This window comes from Phaseolus vulgaris, chromosome 11 (assembly GCF_000499845.2).
Source record: "Phaseolus vulgaris cultivar G19833 chromosome 11, P. vulgaris v2.0, whole genome shotgun sequence".
NCBI lineage: Eukaryota > Viridiplantae > Streptophyta > Magnoliopsida > Fabales > Fabaceae > Phaseolus > Phaseolus vulgaris.
In genome coordinates, this window is record NC_023749.2 from 17,158,766 (window position 1) to 17,172,454 (window position 13,689).

At 37.1% G+C, this 13,689-nt stretch overlaps 2 protein-coding genes across 2 annotated transcripts; both read left to right on the forward strand.

Annotated features, from left to right (window-relative positions):
• The first annotated feature begins 2,230 nt into the window (after nt 1–2,230).
• Nucleotides 2,231–2,689, forward strand: LOC137835605 (uncharacterized). The gene has a single exon (XM_068644196.1). The coding sequence runs from the start codon at nt 2,231–2,233 to the stop codon at nt 2,687–2,689; it is 459 nt and encodes a 152-aa protein (XP_068500297.1).
• Nucleotides 2,690–11,667: 8,978 nt separating this feature from the next.
• Nucleotides 11,668–12,722, forward strand: LOC137835624 (uncharacterized). Its single transcript, XM_068644214.1, has 2 exons — nt 11,668–11,884; nt 11,983–12,722. The coding sequence occupies exons 1-2, from the start codon at nt 11,668–11,670 to the stop codon at nt 12,720–12,722; spliced, it is 957 nt and encodes a 318-aa protein (XP_068500315.1).
• The last annotated feature ends 967 nt before the right edge of the window (nt 12,723–13,689 follow it).

The window sequence follows — 13,689 nt, forward strand, 5'->3', positions numbered from 1 at the left end:
TCAGAGGATTACTAGGAGCAGAGCACATATTTTGAGTGCTGAGCATCAGTTGGTTTCCCTTTTTGTAATTTCTATAGAGTAGGTCTATATAGCCTAAATTAGAGGTGAAGTTATAAGAATGGGCCTCTGAGAAGTCCATTAGGGTAGGAAGGAAACCCTAGCTTCTAGAATGTTATGTTTGGTGCGGCATTGACAAAGTCTAACCCTAAAGCCGCACCACTTTTCCCTTTTCCCTTTCCCCTTTCCCCTTCTACCCTCATTCCTTGTTTTCCAAGGCTCCTCTTCTTATAAATAGGAGACCTCTCTCATTGTATTTCCAAGTTGAATGAAATAGATAAAATTTACTCTGCACATTTTGTGTGAGATGCTAGTGAGGCTTGTTCCTCTTAGTCTTTAGTCTTATCTTGTGAGAATTTGAGAGCTCTCAAGTGGCGGCTTCCAAATCTTATCTTGGAGTAATTTCATCATCCAAGTGGCGTGCTCATCATCTCAAACTCCATTTCTCATAAGCTTCCTTTTCCTTCATCTTTTCCTTCTATTGTCATTCCATTCAATTCATAAACATGTTCTTATTTTGGTTTCCTTTTGTATATTCGGTCATTGCTTCCATTATAGCTTTCCATGCTTAAATTCCGCACCTATAATTGTCATCATCTTCACCTTATAATTGCCTTTTCCTTTTACCTTTGTGAAATGAACCTTCATATCTACTTAACCACTTGGTTAAGTTAATGTCCAGTGGGGATTTTCCTTTGGTTTTCACTATTAATTGTTTAACAATATCAATCATAAATCTAAAGTGTCACCTAAATGAACAATCCTAAAATCATCTCACATCATGTGGTTATCAGAGCTTAGGTTCTTATGCTTAATTTGCTTGAGTTGATTTGACACTTTACAATTTCTTTACATTCTAACACCTTTAATTCTTGTCTTTAAATTCAAGTACCTTTACTTTCTTGTCTTTAAATTCAAGTACCTTTACATTCTTGTCTTTATTTTCTTGCATTTTATTTTCCAGCCCTTTAATTCTTGCAAAAAAAATGAAATTCTGCCATTTTTATATTCATAACATTTTTCGTTTTGAATATGTTTTTTCTTATGTCTTTTGTTGATCTTGCCTTTTCGTCTGAGTCTTATGTTCATTAGTGTTCTAGGAGTCCTTGTTTTGATTCTACTTACTTGCTTTTATTTGTGAAGTTTGCAAAGTAATTAGAAACTTGTTTTTAGTAGAAGTAGATTTAAAGTTCCAAACACATGATTTCAAGTGTTCAATTATATTGAATGCAACCAAAAAACAGCAAAGGAAAGTTTCAAACACATCTTTAGGCTATCATTTATCAAAGAAAATCATTTTCCGAAATATGGATTCAACTTTTTGCTTTAACAATTTCTAAAGAAAAAGTTTCCTAGGTAAAAGTTAAGTATTTTAGAGTCTTTTTGTGTGCCTTTTCTTGTTTGTCTTCCTTTTCAAGTTGTGTCATATTCTCTTTTTTCCAATTTGATTTAGTTTTTCTTGTTTAAACTTTTTTAGTTTTTCTTTTATTTCTTTTCCTTAAGTTTTGTGGTGATTTTACTTTGAGCAAGTGTTGAAGGCTTTGAACTTTTTCACTTGAGAGTTTTTCATTCTCAAGAGAGACCTTGGTTAAGGGAAGAAATTTTCTTTTTTTGAGTGTTTGGAGTGATCTTGATACAAGTGGTGCAACCATTTTTTTCCTAACTTCTTTTTCTCTAATTGTTTGTCATTTGTGTTTTTTTTATGGCTCATATTTCAAGTGGAGAATCTTCTAAACCCCAATCTTCCCAAAAGGCTTTCCTTATGGGAGAATTGGCGGCGACAAAAAGATCTATAGCATAAAAGGATGAAGAGACGAGGCAAATGGAGGAAAGACTCCAAAGGCTAGAAACAGCCTATGATAGATCTCAAAGAGGAAGAATATATAATCCTAAGCGTGAATCAAGAAGTTATCAAAACTATGGTAGCCATGAAGAAGAGGACGAATGTATAATGCATCATGTTGATGATAGGTGCCAAAATGGGGCAAAGCCTTCTTTACCATTTGTAAAAATACCTAGTTTTAGTGGGGAAGGTGATCATAATATTTACCTAGGATGGGAGGCTAAAGTAGAACAAATCTTTAATGTACATGAGGTCCAAGATGACCAAAAAGTTAAGTCAGCCTCCTTAGAATTTTTGGATTATGTCATGCAATGATGACACAAAACTGTAATGGACATTGAACTAAACAAGAGGCCAGCCGTGGTCTCTTGGGAGGATTTGAAGTTATGCATGCACGCTAGATTTGTGCCTCCACACTATAGGAAAGAGCTCTTGTTGAAGCTCCAACGATTTCAACAAGGAACACAAAGTGTTGATGCTTATTTTAAAGAACTTGAAATAACATTAACAAAGATTGACATGCATGAAAGTGAGGAGTCCAAAATGGATCGTTTTGTAAGTGGCTTAAGAAGGGACATACAAGATGTGGTAGAACTCTATGAGTACTCCTCTTTAGAAAAGTTGGTTCTCCTTGCCATCAAGGCAGAATCACAAATTTCAAAGAAAACCTCTTTAAAAAATTCTCATAATGATGGCTTCTACCACTCATCTTGGAAAAACAAAAACAAGTCTTCTTCAACTTTTCCCTCAACTTTTGTCAAGGAGTCCACTTACACTGAGGGATTCTAAACCCTCCACTTCAACCCCTAAATCCCCTACTAAAACCTCAAGTAGAAAATGCTTTAAATGTTTAGGTTTTGGTCACATTGTTTCTAATTGTCTTTCCAAACGCAATATGATGGTGCATGAAGAGGTAGTCCTAAGTGACCATAGTTCCCAAAGATCTAGGTCTCCCAACCCTTCTAATTCCCCAAGTGAGGAAAAGAGTGAGAGTCCATGTGAAGGCAACTTATTAGTAGTGAGTCGTCTGCTAGGATAAGTTTTAAAACCCTTTGATGAAAGCCAAAGAGAAAATATTTTCCACACTAGATGTCTCATTAATGATAAGTTGTGTTCTTCAATAGTGGATGGGAGGAGTTGTGCGAATGTGGCAAGCACAAGAGTGGTAGATAAACTTGGATTGTCTACTATCTCTCATGCCAAGCCCTATAAGCTTCAATGGTTAAGTGAATAAGGGGTGATCATAGTAAATAAGCAAGTCCTCATAGCCTTTTCTATTGACAAATACAAGGATGAGGTCTTGTGTGATGCTGTACCTATGGAAGCTATTCATATTCTTTTAGGCAGGCCATGGAAATATGATAGAAAAACTCTTCATGATGGCCTTACCAACAAAATCTCTTTCCACTTCCATGGGCATAAGGTCACACTAAAATCTCTCTCACCAAAGGAAGTTCATGAGGACCAACTTAAAATGAAAGAAAAGAGAGAGCAAGAAAAAGATAAAAAGAATTCTAATAGAAGCCTTCTCATTTCCCCACAAGAGGTAAAAAAGGTAATGCTTTCCCAAAGGAATATTTTCATAGCTTTCCCTAGGACCCTTGAAAGTGAGTTGGCGTTAGATAGTCCTTCTTGTTTGACAAATTTGGTAAAGGAATTTGAAGATGTTTTTCAAGACCCCCCAAAAGGATTACCTCCTCTAAGGGGCATTGAGCATCAAATAGATTTCATTCTCGATGCTTTTTTACCAAATAGGCCTGCATATAGGACCAATCGAACGAAGGCCAAAGAAATTCAACAACAAGTAGAAAGATTAATAGCTAAGGGGTGGGTGCAAGATAACATGAGTTCTTGTGCTATGCTTGTGATTCTTGTCCCTAAAAAGGATGGGAGTTGGAGGATGTGTACGGATTGCCATGCCATAAACAACATAACCATTAAGTATAGGTGTCCCATTCCTAGATTATATGACTTGTTGGATGAGTTACATGGGTCTCAAATATTTACCAAAATTGATCTTAAGAGTGGTTATAACCAAATTCGGATTAAACCGAGAGATGAATGGAAAACCACTTTTAAGACTAAGTTTGGTTTATATGAGTGGTTAGTCATGCCTTTTGGTTTGACCAATGCTCCAAGTACCTTCATGCGACTCATGCACCATGTTTTAAGGCCTTTCATTGGCAAGTGTGTAGTAGTCTATTTTGATGACATTCTTATCTATAGCTTGTCTTTAGAGGATCATGAGAAACATGTTAGGCAAGTGTTAGAAACCCTTAGGAAAGAGAGTTTGTATGCTAATTTTGCTAAGTGTGTGTTTGCAATAGATCATATAGACTTCCTAGGGTTTGTTGTGAGTTCCAAAGGGGTGAATGTAGATAAGGAAAAGGTTGCAACAATTAGATATTGACCAACACCCACCAATGTTAGTGAGGTACGGATTTTTCATGGACTTGCTAGTTTTTATAGGCGGTCTGTGCAAAACTTTAGTACCATTGCCGCACCTCTAAATGCCATAGTAAAGAAGGATGTGGTGTTTAAATGGGGACAAGACCAAATTGAAGCTTTTGAAACTTTGAAAGATAAATTGACTAAGGCCCCCATTTTAGCCATTCCTAACTTTGCTAAGGCATTTGAAATAGAATGTGATGCCTCAAACATAGGCATTGGGGTTGTCCTCCTTCAAGAGGGCCACCCCATAACTTATTTTAATGAGAAACTTAAGGGGAATCATCTCAATTACTCCATCTATGATAAAAAACTTTATGCTCTTGTTAGAGCCTTGCAAAATTGGCAACACTACCTTTTTTCAAAGGAGTTTGTGATACATAGTGATCATGAATCCCTTAAATATTTGAAAGGCCAAAGCAAGCTTAATAAGAGACATGCTAAGTGGGTGGAGTTCATTGAGCAATTTTCTTATGTGATCCAACATAAGCAAGGTAAAAGAAATGTGGTTGCGGATGCTCTTTCAAGAAGGTATACCTTGCTAAATGTTTTGGATGTTCTATACTTAGGTATTGATCACATAAAATAAATCTATAAAGATGACCTTGATTTCTCTCTCATCTATCAAGAGTGTTTAAAAGGAGGACACAAAGACTTTTTCATACATGATGGTTTCCTTTTCAAAGGGAAAAGACTTTGTGTTCCCCAAGGGTCTTTACGACAACCTCTTGTTAGAGAGGCACATGAGGGTGGACATATGGCACATTTTGGGGTAGCTAAAACTTTAGACACATTGCATGAGCATTTCTTTTGGCCCCACATGCGCAAATTCGTACATAGCTTCTGTGACAAACGCGTAGTATGTAGAAAGGCTAAGTCTAAAGTGCAACCCCATGGCTTATATACCCTTCTTCCCATCCCAACTATGCCTTGGATTGACATCTCCGTGGATTTTATCTTAGGTCTTCCCAAGACATCAAAGGATATGGATTCTATCTTTGTGGTAATGGATCGATTTTCTAAAATGGCTCACTTTATTCCATGCCACAAAGTAGATGATGCTTGTTTTATTGCAAATCTCTTCTTCAAGGAAGTAGTTCGTTTGCATGGGCTTCCTAGAAGTATTGTATCTGATAGAGATTCAAAGTTCTTAAGTCACTTTTGGAGGACTTTGTGGGGAAAACTTGGAACTAAACTCTTGTTTTCTACTACTTGTCATCCCCAAACTGATGGTCAAACAAAAGTGGTTAATAGAACTTTGGGTGAAATGTTAAGGTGCCTTATTTCCAGGAACCCAAGGGTGTGGGAAAATTTACTACCTCATATTGAGTTTGCCTATAACCGAGTAGTAAATTCTACTACCTCCCACACCCCTTTTGAGGTTGTGTATGAGTTCAATCCACTCACAGCTCTTGACCTCCTTCCTATTTCTGTACTTGATGAGGTGTTGTGAAAAGATGGTTTTGAAAAAGCTTCTTTTATTAAAGATTTGCACCACCACACCAAGCTGCAAATTGAAAGGAAGGTAGACAAGTATGTTGAGTATGCCAACAAGGGGCGCAAGACATTGATCTTTGAACCCAAGGATTGGGTTTGGCTCCACTTGAGGAAGGATAGATTTCCTACTCATAGGAAGTCAAAACTTATGCGACGTGGTTATGGTCCTTTTCAGGTCATCAAGAGGATTAATGACAATGCCTATGAGTTGGATCTGCCTGATACGTACTTAGGTAGTCATTCTTTTAATATCAGTGATCTAACTCCTTTCTCTACAAGTCTTCCAAATTCATGGACGAATTCCCTCCCTCCCGGGGAGCATGATGAGAACCAATGAGAGAGGGCGCCTACTACCCAAGCCCAACCCATGACCTCAACACCCACCATACATCAAAGGAGTACTAGGAGTAGAGCACATACTTTAGGTGTTGAGCATCAGTTGGTTTCCCTTTTTGTAATTTTCGTAGAGTAGGTCTATATAGCCTAAATAGGAAGAATGAGCCTATGAGAAGTCCATTAGGGTAGGAAGGAAACCCTAGCTTCTAAAATGTTATGTTTGGTACGACATTGACCAAAGTCTAACCCTAAAGCCGCACCAGTTTTCCCTTTCCCCTTCTACCCTCATTCCTTGTTTTCCAAGGCTCCTCTTCTTATAAATAGGAGGCCTCTCTCATTGTATATCCAAGTTGAATGAAATAGAGAAAAGTTACTCTGCACATTTTGTGTGATATTCTAGTGAGGCTTGTTCCAATTAGTCTTTAGTCTTATCTTGTGAGAATTTGAGAGCTCTCAAGTGGCGGCTTCCAACACTTATCTTGGAGTAATTTCATCATCCAAGTGGCGTGCTCATCATCTCAAACTCAATTTCTCATAAGCTTCCTTTTCCTTCATCTTTTCCTTCCATTGTCATTCCATTCAATTCATAAATATGTTCTTATTTTGGTTTCCTTTTTTCTATTCGGTCATTGCTTCCATTATAGCTTTCCATGCATAAATTCCGCACCTATAATTGTCATCATCTTCACCTTATAATTGCCTTTTCCTTTTGCCTTTGTGAAATGAACTTTCACATCTACTTAACCACTTGGTTAAGTTAATGTCCAGTGGGGATTTTCCTTAGGTTTTCACTATTAATTTCACTATTAATTGTTTAACAATCTCAATCATAAATCTAAAATGTCACCTAAATGAACGATCCTAAAATCAACTTACATTACAATGTCTGGCAGAATTCGTATCCGAGTTACAAGAGGAATTCCCAACGGATGATTGGTGGACTTTATACATGGACGGTTCGATAAACAAAAATGAAGGAGGGGAAAAAAATAGAGTTGGCAGGACTCGGGAACCTCAAAATTGAACAAGTTTTGAAGTTCGACTTCAAGGTCTCGAATAATTAAGCCGAATATTAAGAACTTGTAGTCGGATTACTCTTAGCAAAAGACATGGAAGCACGAAAGGTCTTGTGCAATAGTGACTTCCAGCTCATGGCGACCACATTAACCTGGAATACCAAGTAAAAGACCCTTTGTTGTTAAAATATTATTGTTGTGTAACCAATATCATAGTAGGATTTGAGTTCGTCCAACTACAACCCATTAGTGATAAGTGTCATAATTCAGTAATATTACATATAAAAAGATAAACACTTATGATTTTTAATGGATAAATTTTATAATTCAACCCTTAATTTAAGAATTTAAACCTTTTACATATTTTTTATTATAAGATGAATGCGAACAATTTATTTACAAATTTGTGTTAATTTCAGGATTTTAAGAAAAAATGGAGATAAAAAGGCTAAAGGATAATGAACAAGAGGAAAGGAAAAGTTGGAACATTGGAAACTCGGCCAAACTCTCCCAAGCAAGATCACTGTAGAGGAACTCGCCAAAGACTTGCCCAAGCGAGTTCACTCCAGTGAAGTTGGATTGTTTCTCGTCAAACCCGCTTAAGCAAGTAATAACTCACATAAGCGAGATGTCACTTAGCCTAAGACCAATTAGGTTAAATAGAAAGCGTGAGGCATAACCCCAGAGATCAATGGGAGAATAGAGAGAGATAAAAAACCCTAGAGGAGACGTTCGTTAAAGAGAAACATCCTGAATATTCTCTTCTTGCTTTACATGCTTGTAATGACCAACATGAATGACTAATTCTTCCCTTTAGGATTGAGAGTAATCTATTCTTTTTGTTTTTCTCTATCTCATTAATGGCTTTCATCTCTCTCCAATATTAATATAATAATCAAATTTATGTTACATTATTCACAACTCAGTTCATAAATTAAAAATATTTATTAATAAGAATTCATTTTAGTGAGTTTTAATACTGTTAATTAAAATCCATTTTAATATTAAAAAATTTAAATTAAAAATATTGATGACTTTTTTATTCATAAAAACTGAAGTCACACATTAATTTAAATTAAAAAAATTATATAATTATTTTTTTAATGAAAATCCATTTTAATATTAAAATTAGAAATATTTATATGAATTTTTTTAATTTTAATATTAAAATTTTAAAATTATAAAAAAAAATTATGTTTTTTTATTAATCAGAATTAAGTCATACATACATTAATTTAAATTATCAAAATTTATGTAATTATTGTTTTTTTATTAATAACAATCCACATTAATATTCAAAATTTAAAATTTGAAATATTTATATGCTTTTTTAAAATTTTAAAATTTGAAATATTTGTATGACTTAATTCTGATTAATAAAAAAAGCATAAATAATATTTATAATATTAAAATTTTAATATTAAAATAAAATCTTATTAATAAAAAATAATTATATTAATTTTTTAATTTAAATTAATGTATGTATGACGTCAGTACTGATTAAAAAAATTCATATAAATATTTTCAAGTTTAATATTTTAATATTAAAATGAATTTTCATTAAAAAATAATAATTATATAAATTCTTTTAATTTAAATTTTTGAATATTAAAACAGATTTTAATTAACAAAACTCATTAAAATGGATTCTTATTAATAAAAAGTTTTAATTTATGAATTGAATTGTGAATATGTAACATAAATTTGATTATTATATTAATATTGGAGAGAGAGGAAAGCTATTGATGAGAGAGAGAAAAGCAAAAAGAAGATGAGAGAGACATTCCACGAATGCAGTGTGTGCGCCACGTCATCAATAGTTAACGTCGTTGGTTGCTTGAACTTCTTTCTTATTAGAGACGGCTAGAACTCATGAAGGTATACATATTTGCCAAAGAAAATATGCACTTAATATTCTAGTTGGTATATGAATGTTAAATGCAAAGCTCGCACTTACACATGATAAGAATATTGACAACTTATTTGATCAGAACTTGGATACTTATGAGGCTTCTTCATATCAAAGAACCATAGCAAGACTTTACACTTGGTTAATACTAGACCCAATATATATGTTTCTCTGTACAGTTCCTTGGCTAGTTCATTCAAGCTCTTACCACCATTATCAAGCGGTGCAACGCATTCTTAAGTATAGTAAGACTGCACCTGCACACAATATTTTCTACTCTAAGAGCTCCATTATATAGATCAAAGCCTTTAATGATTCTGATTGGGCTTCTTGTGTCATCACACAACAATCACTACTAGATTTTCTATTTATCTCCACTAGTGGAAAAAAGCTCATTTTTATGACACCAAATATACATCGTTTTTACTACCAAACGTTGTCTGTCAAAATGCGGTAGCATTTTTGAAATTAAAGCAGGTCTAAAATGGCGATTATGGGTGGAGTTGTCGTTTTAGACTACTGCGCTTGGGTATAAAATGACGGTTTTACCTAAGAACCACCGTTTTAGAGACCTGAAATTACCTTACTTCGAAGTGCGCCAGTTACACTTTCGTTCTTCCATTTTGTCTTTTCGCGAACTTACTCTCTTATGCTCTCTGGTTCTTCATCTCCATTGTATGTTCTTCCTTCACCTTCAAACATTGCTACATTCTTCATTGCTTATTTTCTCTTTCTCTTATTGCTTGCTCATATTCCATTCATTTCATTGGTGAAGGTTTTCATTGCCTTCATTTTGGCTCTTCTCTTTGCTGCCACCACAGTGCCTCTTCATTGTTTTGTTGTTGCTGTCGCCGCTGCCCTTCATCACTGGTTCCGCCCTTCATGCAAGGCTAGTGTTTTTAATTCTTTTTAATAAATTTTTAGTATTATTAATTTTTATATTTTTATATTTTAGTATTTGTTATAATTTGTATTTATTATTAATTTATATTATGTTAGTTGTTAGGTTAGAATAAAATTATTAATTTATTACATTGTAATTAGAGTAATATTATTTAGTATTTATAATTAATTTAATGTTTTTTCATTAGATTTTGTAATTAGATTATAAATTATTTATATATTTTTAATTGATATTCTTTATTATGTATAATTGTATGTATGATTAAATTTGTTAATTTTATATTGTATGTATATTTATAATTCTTGGATACGTGTTGGTATTGAGTTCGGGGGTGTTCGACACTCGACAATTGTTTCATGTATGAGAGACCCTTAGTTTCCCGTTTGAGATTTAATACATGTATTTGTCTACTATTTCTCCAATTGTAATTGTTCCTGCCGGTTGACTCGCTCCGCCGGATGACTCTAACAACTGCTACCGCCCTTCGGTTTTGCCTGAGAAACGTGCCTTCTTGATCAAGAAACCTCTCACCTACAAAAGACAAAGGGCTGTTTGCACTCCGATGATCAAGTTAGTATTAGGTCAAAGAAACACCAAGTGTGTATATTAGCTTCAGTCTTAGAAACTGCGTACCTTGCTAGGGTTTTTGGCACCCTTTATATAGGTTGAAACTAGGGTTTACCTTTATATAGGTTGGTAAACTGAATTTCTTATCAATTGTTTCCTGAGATAAATTCATTCTTGTTTTAAAAGTTTGCGAAAATCTTCTTTAAACAATTCACCCCCTCTCTAGTTTAAAGCCATCCATTCTAACAGATCGTGCCGGGACGCTTCAGTGAATCGCTCATCAGGAACCGCCCCAAAACTTTCGGTGAGATAAGGTGTCGAGCGGTGACTCATATTTCCACGGAGGGAGAAGTCAACGAGAAGCCGACGTGCGTTGTTCCCATGCGCCCACAAGCACTGGGTCGACCTCAGCCCTTGAGGGTGCATGAGGCCACGACAGAGAAGAGGGCTCCAGCGAAGCAGAAGCCTTACGAGCCAAGAAAACCCTAGACTAGGGGACGCGCAAGGGAGAATGTGCCGCCAAGGCACAACGTCGTGGTAGAATTGAAGGACCTGATCGCCGTCCCCAACATAGCATAGAGATTGAAGATACTCGCGAAGATAGACAAGAAGTTGGGACCTAACAAGAACGCCTGGTGTGAGTTCCACCAAGCGTTTGGCCACCCCATACGTAACTGTTTAGCATTGGGACACCAGTTAGACGAGCTGATGAAGAATGATTTCCTGAAGGACTACTTGGTGGAGTGACAGGGAGCGCAAAACTTGATAGCGCCAGGAGAGGATCAGGAGCACGAGATGCCGGTTCATAAAGAAATTCACACCATCTCGGGGGGTTTCTCTGGTGGAGGATGCACTGCTTCCCAGAGGAAGAAGTATGCACGAGCGGTGATGACAGTAGAGGCACATGAGGCAGGTCAAGCCCTTGACGTAGACTAATTTAGAAGAGCTATTTACAACAATAACTAAGTACAAACTTAAGCTAAACCCCGAGAAGTGTGTGTTCGGGGTGGAAGCAGGTAAATTCTTGGGTTTCTTACTCACCGAGCATGGGATAGAGGCGAACCCCGAGAAGTGCGCTACAATCCTTGCGATGAGAAGTCGAATCTCGGTGAAGGAGGTGCAGCAGTTGACAGGGCGGATGGTCGCTCTGTCTAGGGTTGTATCAGCTGGAGGAGACAAGGGCCACCCTTACTTCCAGTGTCTGAGGAGGAACAACAGGTTCATCTGGACCAGGGAGTGTGAAGAGGCGTTCCTCAAGTTGAAGGAGTACCTAGCCAGTCCCCCCGTGTTGTGCAAACCGCAGCTGGGTACTTCGCTCTAACGGAGCGGGCAATCAGTTCGATCCTTGTGTAGGAGCAGGACCAAGTGCAAAAGCTTATATACTTTGTGAGCAATGTATTGCAAGGGCCTGAGGTAAGATACAAGGCCCTAGAGAAGGCGGCTCTGGCAGTAGTGTTCTCAGCAAGGAAACTTTACCACTACTTCCAGAGTTTTACCGTGGTGGTGATGACAGACCTTCCTATCTGTAAGGTCCTACAGAAGCCGGACGTGGCGGGAAGGATGGTACGATGGGCAGTGGACCTTTTAGAGTTCGATGCCCAGTATGAGCCCCGTGGTCTAATCAAAGGCCAAGTCTACGCAGATTTTATGGTAGAGCTCTCCTCGGAAGATGCACACCAAGAGGAAGCGAACTTCCGGTGGGTGCTCTCTGTAGATGGGTCCTCTAACCAACAAGGCAACGGGGCTGGAGTCATCTTGGAGGGACCGAACGGGCTATTGATCGAGCATGTCCTACGGTTCGCCTTCAAGGCCAACAACAATCAGGCGGAATACGAAGCCCTGATCGCTGGCATGTTATTAGCTAAGGAGATGGGTGCGGAGAGTCTGTTGGCGAAGAGTGACTCCCTATTAGTCACGGGCCAAGTGACAGGAGAATACCAGGCCAAAGACCCTCAAATGGCCGCATACCTAGGGTACATCCAGATACTGAAGGAGTCATTTGCGGTGTTCAAGTTGGTGCATGTCTCTAGAGAGCAAAATGCCCGAGCTGACTTGCTAGCTAAGCTCACCATTCAGGCAAGGGGGCAGACAGAGGACAGTCATATAGGAAAACCTGAAGACACCTCGAACTTTCACCGCAGATAACATGGTAGGTGTCCACCAGATCAACACAACAAGAGGAGGGGCGATGAGAATCAAATAAAGGAGGCTTTTATTAATGAAGGGAGAGGTCATTCACCTACACATTTGAAGTTCTTCCTTCTAGTCTTTTTAAAATTAAAAGAAGACATAAAATAAAGAGAGGATCAAGCCTAAAGCCAAAGAAGTGTACAAGCTTTCAAGAATAGGCTTTGCTTTGGTTTGGTTCGGTGCTTTTCAATTTTAAGCAATTCTATTCGGTTCATTTGCTTTTATACACATTTTTAATCGATTCAATTGGCAATAGACGGATCTTCCATGTGAGTTTGGTGTTTGGTGCAAGTTTTGGTGAGTTCTTGAAACATAGAACATTGATCCAATTCTATTAAAAGTGCCTATTCATTCTCCAACTCAAGTTGATTCCATAAAATGTCAAAGAATCATCTATATTTTGCTATTGGAATCATATCATGTGGTATCTAGAGGGGGGGGTGAATTGTTTAAAGAGAATTTTCGTAAACTTTTAAAACAAGAATGAATTTATCTCAGGAAACAATTGATTCAGAAATTCAGTTCGCCAAAACAGCAAGTAGAAGCTGCAGTACCAGAAAAACAATCGGTTGTTTCACAGAAACAATCGGTTATTTATACCAACAAACAACAAATAACACTGAATTTAAAGAGTTAGAGATAGAGAGATTGTACCCAGTTGTTTATACTGGTTCACTCCAAACCCAGAGCTACATCCAGTCTTCTTAGAAACCCTGAGGAAATCCACTAAGCAACCACACCTTGATCACTTACACAACAACCAAGAGAATGACCTTGAACACCTCAAGAAACACACTCTCCTTGGTCAACACACCTATACCAAGATTGCTGATCTTGATCCCCTCAAGAACGCACAGCCAATCTTAGCAAACACAGAAACGAAACTTGTCTTTACAGAGAGTACAAGGATTACACTTGTTAC

What these genes read in the sequence shown, in the direction of transcription:
- LOC137835624 (XM_068644214.1), top strand. Translation starts at nt 11,668, where the DNA reads ATGAGAAGTCGAATCTCGGTGAAGGAGGTGCAGCAGTTGACAGGGCGG. An exon ending in GTTGTGCAAACCGCAGCTGG is followed by an intron (nt 11,885 to 11,982) that starts GTACTTCGCTCT and finishes ATGTATTGCAAG; the next exon opens with GGCCTGAGGTAAGATACAAG.
- LOC137835605 (XM_068644196.1), top strand. Translation starts at nt 2,231, where the DNA reads ATGGACATTGAACTAAACAAGAGGCCAGCCGTGGTCTCTTGGGAGGAT.